Source organism: Sebastes umbrosus, chromosome 18 (assembly GCF_015220745.1).
Source record: "Sebastes umbrosus isolate fSebUmb1 chromosome 18, fSebUmb1.pri, whole genome shotgun sequence".
Taxonomy (NCBI): Eukaryota; Metazoa; Chordata; class Actinopteri; order Perciformes; family Sebastidae; genus Sebastes; species Sebastes umbrosus.
The window spans coordinates 25196293-25209005 of NC_051286.1; the positions used below are offsets into that span (position 1 = coordinate 25196293).

At 42.0% G+C, this 12713-nt stretch overlaps 1 protein-coding gene and 1 long non-coding RNA gene across 2 annotated transcripts in view; both read right to left on the minus strand.

The window, feature by feature from the left end:
• Positions 1-3930: 3930 nt before the first annotated feature.
• On the minus strand, positions 3931-7948 carry LOC119477603. The gene is made up of 2 exons (XR_005204261.1): positions 5827-7948; positions 3931-5769 (listed from the first exon to the last, which is right to left on the minus strand). It is a non-coding gene; the product is annotated as an uncharacterized LOC119477603 (long non-coding RNA).
• A 1052-nt stretch (positions 7949-9000) lies between these two features.
• The window catches only part of enah (ENAH actin regulator), a 111559-nt gene continuing 107846 nt past the window's right edge, over positions 9001-12713 (minus strand). Inside the window, 2 exon segments of the mRNA XM_037751708.1 lie at positions 9001-9580; positions 11141-11198. Coding sequence (XP_037607636.1) covers positions 9543-9580; positions 11141-11198 — 96 coding nt within the window. The 3' untranslated portion in view covers positions 9001-9542.

Genomic DNA, 12713 nt, shown 5'->3' on the forward strand with positions numbered 1-12713 from the left:
AGGAAAACAAGCAGTAAGAGCTGATCTGAGGTCCGCTGTCCATCTGCCGTCTATGAGAGCCGGCTGTCAATCACTCGCGAACTCCGACCAAACGGTCAAACTAGCCAGTGCTGATCAAATATGAATCAATATTATGTTACATTAATGCCTATTTCTCTCCTCAAATGTTTTCAGAATCATCTTGAGGTGCACGGTTTAGCTATAAAATGAGAGAGTTTGTGGCCATTGTAAAATCTGGTGAAGGAACGCCAAGTTCTGGTCACATGACCGGAGCACAGCCAATAGGATCGCTCTCTCAATGAAATGACCTGTGATTGGTCAAAGTCTCCCGTCACGGGCTAGATTTTTTAAAGCCTGAAAACAGAGCCATGAGGAGGTGCAGAAGTCTAGTTATCTCTCAGAACACTTGAATAACAATATGATGAAAGGTTATTATGGAATTTTTGCCCAATGATGCCAAAAATATACTGACTACTGCCACTTTAAAGGGAGATTTATCAAGTGTTTAATACTCTTATCAACATAGGAGTGGACAAATATGCTGCTTTATGCAAATGTATATATACATCTATTACTGTAAATCAGTTAACAACACAAAACAATGACAGATATTGTCCAGAAACCCTCACAGGTACTGCATTTAGCATAAAAAATATGCTCAAATCATAACATGGCAAACTGCAGCCCAACAGGCAACAACAGCTGTCAGTGTGTCAGTGTGCTGACTTGACTATGACTTGCCCCAAACTGCATGTGATTATCATAAAGTGGGCATGTCTGTAAAGGGGAGACTCGTGGGTACCCATAGAACCCATTTATATTCACCGATCTGGAGGTCAGAGGTCAAGGGACCCCTTTGAAAATGGCCATGACAGTTTTTTTTTAGCGTAACTTTGGAGCGTTATTTAGCCTCCTTCACAACAAGCTAGTATGACATTCATTAGGTTTTTATAGTTTCAAATGATGCCAGTATCTTAACTCTAGCTTTAAAACCGCTACAACCTCCGAAAGATCGATTGCTTTGTATTAAAGAAATTAGTGGCGCTAAAGAAAATGTGTGTTAACACATTATTATCGTGTTAACTTTGACAGCTCTAAACTGAATATTTTTTTTCCGCAAAATACCATATGCACAAAGCCTTTATTCTCATTATTCATCATGAAACCAATCAGTATAGTAATATAAACCCTTTAAATAATAAGAAAGCTGTTAAAAGATTAAAACATGCATTCCTTTCTGGCTGCTCATGGATGGCAGACAAGTCTTTCATTGGCAGCCAGTGTATGTTTTTAAAAACTCTCTCTCTCTCAGAAACAACCCATATTTGGTGCTTTCGACATTTCCCTCCTCTTTTTTTCACAGCTCTCCCCTTTGTCCAACCCATTTCTCTCATGTCATACATCAGCGACCTTAGTGAGTAACCCACATCTTCTACGCAGACAAAAACAGTAAAGGCGAGCTGCATTCGATGGAACTGGAAGCATCTACAAGTACATAAAACCAAGAGTTCCCCCAAAAAATAGTTGTGGAGAAAAAAAATTCAAAACCCTGATTTTGCAAGATAAAAAAAAAGGTGTGATGTATCTGACTCTGGAAGCGAGGATCAGCATACGCACACTGAAAGAGCAAACCACAACTTGCAGGATTGTAGGTTGGAATCATGGTCTTGTCGTCCTTTTTCACGCTCAAGCAAGGCAGCGTCAGTTTGGCTCAGCTCACTGATGGACGGCAGCACAAGAAGGAAGTACTGCAGAGAGACATCACGCATCATCAATCAGACTGTACGAAAAAAGAAGTTTCATGCTCACATCTTCCACTTCCTGTTCTCCTCCGCTAAGCATAGAATGTGAGCTGTCAGACATGTTGTCACCGTTATCGGGCTGTGAACCAGAAGCTGATCTGGTGTAATGACAGACGTGGGCACACCAGGTTGCCAATAAGGCCTGCAGGGAATTCAAAGTCAATATTCACCTAAATTCAAAATTCAGAACATTAAAGTGGCAGTAGGCAGTATATTTTTGGCATCATTTAATTGAAATTAAATTCCATAATAACCTTTCAGTATATTGTAATTCAAGTGTTCTGAGAGATAACTAGACTTCTGCTCCTCTTTATGGCTCTGTTTTCAGGCTTCACAAAATCTAGCCCGTGACGGGAGACTTTGACCAATCACAGGTCACAGAGAGCGTTCCTATTGGCTGTGCTCCGGTCATGTGACCGGAACTTGGCATTCCTTCACCAGATTTCACAATGGCAGCGGCATCACAAACTTCCTCATTTTACAGCTAAACCGTGCACTACAAGATGATTCTGAAAACATTTGAGGAGAGAAATAGGCACTAACGTAACATAATATTGATTCATATTTGATCAGCGCTGCCTAGTTTGACCGTTTGGTCAGAGTTCATGAGTGATTGACGGCCGGCTCTCATAGACGGCAGATGGACAGCAGACCTCATAGCAGCTCTGACTGCTTGTTTTCCTCCGGTCTGTGAAATCCTGCAGATGCCGTTAGGAGCACTGGAGGACACAGAGGTACATGATTTTTTTCAGGTTACCTGTTTCATGTACTACTGTCACGATATAGCGACCGTTTTATAAAAATAACTTTTTTAATCATATTTGCTCCAATCTCGCCTACTTCAGCTTTAATATAGCAGCAAAAAATTATTTGTTAGGTAAAGATATAGAGGCATGTTAGTTTATGCGAGTCCCAGTGTGTATGACCGACTAGCTAGCTACGTTAACACTGTTAGCTCTGTTGCCTTTGTTAACTCTGTTAGCACCGTTAGCTGCTAGCCAGCGGTTGTGTTTAGAAGGTAACCCACAAGTTGCGAAAATGTGCAAAAACTCTCGCAAGACTAACTGCCCCGACGACCTCTCCTAACTTTAACAATTCGAGGTCAATGCCTAACCTCAACCGTCTCGCGAGAGTTACGCAACTTGTAGGTTAACTTCCAGACACAATCCCGCCGACTCATTTATGGCCATGTTGAGAGCTGTGCGGAGGCAATCCCTCAATCATAGATAGGGCTTCAGCTTCGTCCGAAATCTCATACTATGCACTACATACTCTATATTTTACTATAGTGCAACATACTTTTGTGTGAATAAACGGTAGTATGTATCTTTTCGGACGCACTGAGCAGTAATTTACGCCGTCGCTTCCTGAGAGCCTCCTAGCTTATGTCAGACGCGTAACCATGGTAACCCGTGCCAATCTCATGTGACCAAAACGGCGGTTTGTGAGAATCAGAGTCTGAATTAATTCAAAATTACGCCAAGCAAAGTGAAATCTTATGCTTACAGTTAAATTGAAGCGTTATTGATGTTACAAAAAGCTGTGAACGTTGTCGTCACTACCGCATTGCATTGTGGGATATTTATGCCACCGTACTGTAGTATCTAGTGTTGCATACTGTAATATTTCACCGGAAATAGTATGTAATTTGCGTATTTTTGATTTCATGCAAAGGTTTAGGACGTACTAAACAATCTCCCGTACTGTTTTAGCGTGCTAAACAGCATGTTAGTGTGGGCTTTCGGATGCAACCAGGCTCTGAATTTAGCACCTTTAAAGTGAGACGTACCGTGAAAGAAGACTTAACACAATCTTTCTCTTAGAAATGAAAAATGGAACTCATAAGCAATAAAACTCACCTTTGCTCAATTCAACACTGCTACATCTTTACTTGGTCTGGTATGACCAGCTTATGGTGGCTAACGTTAGCTAATGTTAGCAAACTTGATATAAATAGGCTTATTGCTGTGGAACTGATATCACTGAGTCACTTCACTGACTTAAAGAGTTAGTAAATTACAGTTACAAATGGAACTCTCCTACGGAGTTTTAAGACAATATTAGCTAAAATATTGTGATGAAAAATAAGAAAAACAGCGAACGTCATTTTAAAAGAAACAACTTCTAGTCTTGTATTGCAATTTTTATTTAATTTGCTCAAACAAAAACAATATGTTAGCATGTAAGAAAAGACTAATTAACATGAGAACAGTAGGCTATGGTACAATGCAGATGATAAAAGAATAAGTCTGGAAACCCATCCATGAAACTTGCTTCAGCCAAATTCATTCCACGCAATTTCTTTCAGTTCCCCTCGGCACAAAACTGGGTTTACGGACAAAGATAAATGTTTCCATCAGCAACCTGACATCGACACAGAGCAGAGCTCACTGCAGAGGACAAAAAACGGATTTCCAAGCGTGTGTAAAGCTGCTGAACACACGCAGGCTCTGTGACATTTAAAATGGCATCACAGAACACTGCAGTCAGACTCATCTGGGCTTTAGATTTAGAAAAAATCATCTCAGAGCGAAGATCACCTCGGAACCCTTACAGGCCTCGTGTCTCAAAAGGCTTGATTGTACTTCTGAGCTGTTAGAAAACCTCACACTGTATGGAAATAAATCACATTTATGTAAAAAAAACAAAAAAAAAACAAAGAAGATCTTGGTGCAAAGATGTTTTCTTGGTGGGGAACAGTACCAAGGTTAAATTCTCCCTTCAAATAAATATGATGGAAAAAAAAACAAATCCAAACTAAATAACAACTGCATGTGATCATAATGACAGTCCCTAGATATTATTACTAGTCATCTTTATATTAAATGCAACTTCGGAACAAGGCACAAACCACATAGCTTCACAAAGAGATACACGTTTTCTGGATCCAAACGTTTCACCTGCCATCACGTCCAAAGGACCGAATATAGAGACAGACATCTTTCCTTTTGTTCGATCTCTCGACAAAATGATACAAAAATAAGAAAGGCGACTTTGTTGAGAGTGATTATGTTTAGCAGGAGACTGCCGAGTTGAATCCTTTGGTGAGAAAGTCACGCTGTTGGCGACAGAGGCTCTGCTGTCAGAGTATGTTGGATTGCTCTGCGGGTTTCTGTCTTAAAGTGCAATCGATGCTGTGTAAACGCTCGGTAACAGGGAGCCTCTCTTGGTTGGGTGTTTCCATTTAAAAAAAGTGGATGAGAACAGTAGATAGAGAGCATGAAACAGACCTGACCGTGATTAACCCATTCATTTTTCTCATCACAGTATTTTTTTTTTTAAACAAATCTGACCCAATCCAAAGCAATTGAGAGAAGAAATTGGGGTGAAAATCATTTTCTCAAATCTGTGACTTCTCATCTTCAAACATCCAAGCCCTTGAACATGTTGTATGAGATCCAACAGCCACTGATTAACAAACCTTTCGCCGGGATCCCGGGTGACAAGAAAGACATGACGGTAACTCCTTAGCTGCTTCTCCTGATCCTTATTTAAAGGGGCACTCCATCGATTTTACACGTGACAATCACAGAAATGTAGTATTAAACTGGGATTTATCAGGCAGGGAGCGTTTATTGAAAACATGCTATGGAGTTGAATTATGGATAATTGTAGGATTAACAGTCAGGATATTTCAGCCTTTGTTGATTCGAATATACACAATTATTTTTTCAGAAAAGGCCTATGGACCAATCCGGCGACTGTATTGTATGTTCCGCCATCCAGGAGCGCCGCCATTACTGCGGTGGCAAGTCGTAGTGACACTATTGTCTGCTAACCGTGTTAACTGCTGACTTTAGGCCGAAAGCGTCCGTGGTTGCTCATAGTAACTTATGTAAATTACCCTAGACAGTGCCTTTAGCCCTTTAATGTTAGCTAACGCTAGCTAAGCAGTGTTAACTTAGCTGACGTTACTTGTTTCAGCATGTCAGGCTAACGTTAGCTACGCTAGCTAAGCAGTTTTAACCTAGCTAACATTGCTTGTTTCACCATGTCAGGCTAACGTTAACTAAGCAGTGTTAACTTAGCTAACGTTACTTGTTTCACCATGTCAGGCTAACGTTAGCTACGCTAGCTAAGCAGTTTTAACCTAGCTAACATTGCTTGTTTCACCATGTCAGGCTAACGTTAGGCAGCTGAGAACTGCTCAGGTTCTTCCTGAACTCCTATACATCGTTGTCAAAAGTAACGTTACACAGAGAGTAAAAGTAAAAGTAGAAAATTGTACACTGCTTAGGACAGCTTGCATTCAAACGCACGCATATTGCGGGGAGCCGCCAGCGCAGTAATGGCGACTTGGTTACCTCCGGTACTTCCCCGGATTCATGTTATTGCAAGTCTCCAACTTTATGGAAGGACAATATTAAATCAGTGGAGTGCCCCTTTAAGTCAGAAATCCTGTTGCTGTTGGAAGGGAGTCACAGATGTGACATTAAGGGTGAACCGTGGTGATTGCATGCACACCGTATTGCCTTGTGAGTTCTCAATCTGATGCATGTAACATTGTAATATTCACGTTGTAGATGCTAAAACACAAAGCATCATTTTACAACTTGACGTCCTATCACCTTGGATTCCTTTGGAAAGACAAAAGGTTGTTTTCGAGAGCCAAGCCTGTCCCGCAAACCCCACTGTGGGTGGCTGTTAGACATCGTATCGTGTGATCTCGCCACAGTATTTGGACATCAGTCTCTCAGCTCCCAACATACCCCTCTCAGGTTGATTGTACTTTTAGTGAGACAAACTCTGAACTGAAAGAAATGTTGAAACAAAAGTATTTTTTAGAATAAAGTGACAGTTCCCCTTATATCCGTGTAAAACCTCAGGGAAAATACAGTTTCTCATTTTAAGGATTAGACATTGGCAGGAGAAAAAGGCAAAGGAAAAAGAGATGAAACAAACACGTCATCAGTAAGCACTAGAAATAGTGAATGGCACATTCATGTCCTCATATGGACACCATCTCTTACACATTTGGGTTGTCCCGTGCACCTTTCAAAAGTTTTACTCTATAAATGCAGTAAAATAATTAATAATAATAATAATAATAATAATGATAAAGGATAAAAAAAATCAGCTCCAATGTGGCTAAAGACACAGTATCCTTGGATTTTATAGTAAATAAAAAAGGAGAGTATTGTGATTTAGAAACGGCGTTACTCCATGAAATCATGTCTTACAGTGTTGCTCTGATATTCTGTCATGTCAGCGTTCAGTTTCACAGAATATCTGCGATAAAAGTTGACAAGAGGTGGCGTGGTGTCACACAGTAACATTGTCCAACGGGGGCCAAAAAAAAAAAAGAAAAAGGACAGACAGACAGACAGACGTTGAGACATTGATAAATGATTGGTGGTATCAGGACTGGGGCAGGCGGGCCTTAAAATAGATGCTACACTTATTGCTTGTAATAAAACTTGCGACAGGTAATGCAATTTCGTGGCAGACTTGTGACCCTCACCGTGTAAAGAAAACACCCATACATGCACCAAACGGAGTACCGAAATGTGACAGACTGACAGAGACGGAGAGAGAAAGGGGGAGAGAGAGTCCTCAAATTAAAATGTACAAAACAAAAACAAAAAACAGTCAGCTCTATCTACACGTCTGGCCATGGTCAACTAGCATGACGGATATAGAGAGGCCAAGTCCCGCTTCTTTCTGGTGGACCACCATTGGACCTTATTTCGGATAAAAAATATGAACGGTTGTCAATGGCGGGAGACAGATCATTTTGTTTGAATTGCACCATGAATCACACACATGATGTTTGTCAATTTAAAACATCATATTGCAAGAAAGTCGTATCAGACTGTGAAAATACGTAATTAGAAAGACGACACACCCAAAAGTCTCGTAGTAACGTCTCTCTCTCTGAAAGACCAGGAGTCGATGGATAAAACACTTCAGGTCAGATAACGTTACGTATGTGTGTGGAACATGGCTAATGCCGGGTACACGCCGCATGAGAATCAAGCTGATTTCTGTCCCGATTCCCCCCTCCCATCGATCGTAAGCAAAGCCCGAATTTTTTGATGGTTCTAAAGATTATCTTTCCAGTTTTTTAAATCCCCCGATCGGCTCAGAAGTCCATCCTGGCCGAACTGATCTCAAACCGTAAATATTAGACATGTTCAATATTTCCGATCAGACGTGAAGCATAGAGTAGTAGTAAGATGGAGCTCAGAAATGGAAGACCAACTTGTTGATTTGTGGCAACAACGCAAGTGTTTATTTAACGTGTCTCCATGACTTCATCCATCCATCCTTCGTGAATTTTCAGTACAAAGTAAAAACTCACGCTAATTCTTCCTGCCCGTCGTCCGCCATGTTTGTTTACACTAAAGTTTGATTGCGAAAGATTTTGCGAGATTTCCGAGATTTCTGAGATTTGTTTTAGTCGGGACTCTTGTTGTTCATGAATGAGTCTGTTAGTGTGTGGTGTGCTGTTTTTGACAAACCGTTGCTCTCCACACAGTCTTTTACTGCGGGCCGGCTCTAAGTTAGCTAGCTAGCTAGCTAGCGTTGGTGACGTATGTTGTGTGAGACGAGAGAAGTAGTTCACTGAGCAGTTTCACACAAAACTATATGAAACTACGTCAAACTGAGACTTTCTTGACTTACAAAATTATCTTTTAAATTGACAAAAATCATTATGTGTGTTCCATGGCGCAATTCAAAAAAATATCTCGCCGCCGACTACCGTACATATTTTTTTCCGAAATAAGACCCCATGGTGTCCCCCCGGAAAGGGGTGGGCTTCGGCTCTCTATTAGCAAATCAGCACTTTGCATTGACAGAGAAAGTTTGGTAGAGAGCTACGTGTCTCGTCCACCTGCCGCTCAACGGTATGAAGAAAGAAACGATGAAATGTGTGGACAGCGCGCTCACTTCTGGAGGGAAACGACACACGTGATATTATGATTCCACAGACGAGGAGACAGACGAGAGAGCATCCTGTGGTAAAGATTGGGTTATTGAGCTACTTGATATGGCCATAGATCTACACTGAAACAGACATGGTTGATAGATGCTTTTGTTTTTCTTCTAAATAATCTTTTGTACATATTCTGGTTAAAATAGTATTTGAGGAAGACGAGCTTTACAGTGTCCTGCAGTGGTGGACTTCACCAGAGACTGTCAGTCCCCCATACACACTCACACACACACGCACAAGCACGCACGCACGCTACCCCTATGGCATTATGGGAAAAAAAGTTTTTTATTCTCCATCCCACCTTCTTCCTGTCTGTCTTAATAAAACCTTTTGATAGTAAATCACAAGAGTTCGGATTCATCAATGTTGCTGTTCGCGTATGCGCCAATGGTTAATACAGTATCATCGAAGAGTTCAGTATTGTTGTGTGTGTGTGTGTTTTTTTCTTGTTATTATAGGACAAAGAGAGAGAAATCATCTTTGCATAAAGACTTCTCTTTCAGACACTGTCCAGCAGGATGCCCCCCCTCCCAGCGGGAGGAGGAGGGGGGGCGGGCGGGGAGGCTTCGTAGAATGGATTCTGTGAGTCACAGCTATCAGAGTTACACGCCTCCCACCACCACCACCCTGTCCGATGCTGCCCCACATAATGTCCTCTCTCAGTATTAATACCATTATTGTTCATCATCACCGTTTTGTTGGTTTTATTTTCCGCTGTTGTTGTCGTGTCTTGAATTGACCGTGGTTTGTTGTCTGTCGGGTGGCCTGGATGTAGATGTTGTGGAGAGGGCGTTTAGATCCCTCTACGCCGTGCTGGACTTTCCCAGCTCCTCCCTGATTGCTGAGGGACACGAAGACAAAGATGCATGTGAGAATCACTTTCGAGTTATTTCCGACCAGCTTTACTTGTGAAGGGAGTTCTAGGTCGGTCCTACCTTTTTAACAGCAATGTGTGGTGTACGGTAAGGTACCAAAACACTTCAACTTAAAAAGATTTAATACCCGTGACATCCTTAATATTGAGCGCAGCTAGATTATGGTGCATTCGCAGGACTGTTGACATCTGGAAGGAACATTCTGTTTTATTAAAGGTCCCATATTGTAAAAAGTGAGATTTTCATGTCTGTTATATCATAAAGCAGGTTTAAGTGCTTTATAAATACTGTTAAAATATCAAAACGCTCAATATACAGAGAAATACACACAGCCCGTATTCAGAAATTGTTCGTTTGAAACAAGCCGTTAGGATTTCTGTCCATTTGTGATGTCACAAATATACAATATTTAAACCATTACACGGTTTTAAACGTAAACATTCTAAATGTGTCCCAGTTTATTTCCTGTTGCAGTGTATGTGAATCCCATCAGCTGACAGGAAGTAAACATGGACCCAAACTGTTGCCTAGCAACGCAATTCCATTGCAATTCCGTTGAAATGCGCTAAAACGGAGCGTTTCAGACAGAGGGTGAATACAGGTATATTCAGGCAGACAGTATGAGGAAAATAAAGTTTTTTTTTAATATTACAGCATGTAAACATGTTCTAGTAGAAACACAAAATACAAGTAAGAACCTGAAAATGAGCACGATATGGGACCTTTAAAACTTATTCCCATAGTTTTGGCCATTATTCTTACAACTAATAATAACATTATACTCATCTGGGAACATGGCAACATCTCTAAAAATAAGTCATGCTCATGGGGGATCTCTTCAAGGGTCTCTAGACTATAGCGAACGGTTTATACCTACTCTTTATGAAAAGAGATAACTTGTTATGATTTGAAGCAATGTAAAAATAAATTGAATTCAATTGAATAAGTAGCCTACAATATTAAGAGAAGAAGAAGATGCAATAAATCACAATAATTCTTTAAATTATTCCTCATATTCAGGGCTGGATTAACCTATTAGTGGCCCCCGGGGCAAAAGGTTAGTCATGGGGAGGGGGGCTCTACCCACGTACGGTGGCATCTGCTCGGCCTGCTGTGCTGAATGCAGCCGTTTGCTGGAAACCCTCAGACAGCTCGTCTGCAGCAAAGCAGCACATCCTGCCTACTGCTGTAACAACATTAGTGGTGCAGCTATACACTGATGCATGTTCACATGAACATTAAACCACATCCTGAGTTGCTATACGTGATGAGTCATAATAATATAATACCTTTGATGCCAACAAATGAATTGCCGTTTGTTTCTGAGAAGGCAGTATGTATGTTATTTCACTTCCTGTCTTCAGCCAGCGTTTAAATATAAGTTATATGAACAATTCAAACAGGAAAGAAAGAAAAGTTAAACAGACAAAAGAAGGATAGATCATTACGAGAGAGATGTCTGACAGCTATCAGCAGGATGACTGAAGTGTGTGTGAAAAGGGTGAACAGGTTTCAGTGAGAGTTACCATCAATGAGCTCTTCTTTTAGCTTCGACAGCTCCTTCCTCATCTCATCCAGAATGTCCTGAAAAAAAGAACACAACAAAGTCACCTTTCCATACAGACACACGATACATGTGAAACCTCAGAGAAGAGTCAAACCCTGAGATGGTCACATGACATGAAGGCCCGGTTCAGACCTGGCATTAACGTGCATCCTGAGTGATCCGATCACAAGTGGACAGCAAATAAAAGCAAATAAACACGTACAGCATTTCCATTAGCGAAGGCCAAACTTGTTTGTTTTTAACTGGTGAGGGACAGCAGTAGTAATATCCTTCATATTCATTAGGGATGAATACTGTGAATACGGTCCGATACTGTGCTCATGTACTTGTACTCGCAAAACGGCTCCGATACAACGGCCCCGATACCACTTTACGGCAGCGGCACCTCCCCGACGGTGCTTTCATTGTGCCACGGGGTCCTTGGTCCTTGTTTCAAGACGGGTCGGTTGGGTTGCAGACATCGCCGCAGACCCCTGGCGCCTTTTACCTGGGCCGAACCCCGCCCTTGGGGCACGGCGCGGTTGGGGCGCACTAAGGACAGTCCACCCCGGTGACACTCTGTCCACGGCCCCGGGAAGCACCTTCGCCCCGAACCTTTCAAGCGACCTACAGCCGCACCGCTTCATATGCGGGACTCCCCAGCCTGCCGTGTGTCGCTCACACCCTACAGCTGGCTGTTAACAAGGGTGTTTTGGCACAGAGAAGTACTCGTATCGGTACTCGGTATCGGCGAGTACCCAAATGTAAGTACTTGTACCTGTTCTCGGTCTGAAAAAAAGTGTTATCGGTGCATCCCTAATATTCATGAAACATAAAAATAGAAGGTTATTGTCTACCAGTGGTCCCCAGGGACCTCCGTACCACCAACACTGTAATTCATAATATATCTCTATGTGCTTTCCGACATTGTGGACAAAGCCAGCCAATGTGTATGCACTTCCGCTTACGCTGAAGACGTCAGTTGGCTAGGCGGTCCTTGATGTGGCCCGGGACACATTCGCATACTTAAAAAAATGTTGCCATATGCAGCCCAGACCACCGGATCTCAATGTGTCACACCTGCACTTAGAGCTGTCCACTTGTGATCGGATCACCCAGGATTCATGTTATTGCCGGGTCTGAACTTACCTCAAATTGCAGCTGGATTCTCGCGATGTCATAAGATCACGCGAGAATTGCGGGACCACATATCACACGAAAATCAGGCTTCAAGTAACGCGTTTGTGTCCGGCAAGGCAGATCACGGACCAATCGCCGTCCTGTGAGGAGCTACTGGCAGCTAGGGGCGTGGCTTAGGTGTGTGAGACGACACTGAGAGACATTCTGAACAACAATGGCGGCTCCTGAAGAGGTTAGTGTAGATGCTGCAATAAGCATCAGTTCTATCAGGACTGAAGAGTATATCTTCATTGAAAGAAGAGCAAAAAACGGCACTGAAGGCTTTTCTACATGGAAAACATGTTTTCGCTCTTCTCCTGACTGGCTTCGGTAAGAGTTTGATTGACAGATGGTTCATCCAGTCACCTGCCAAG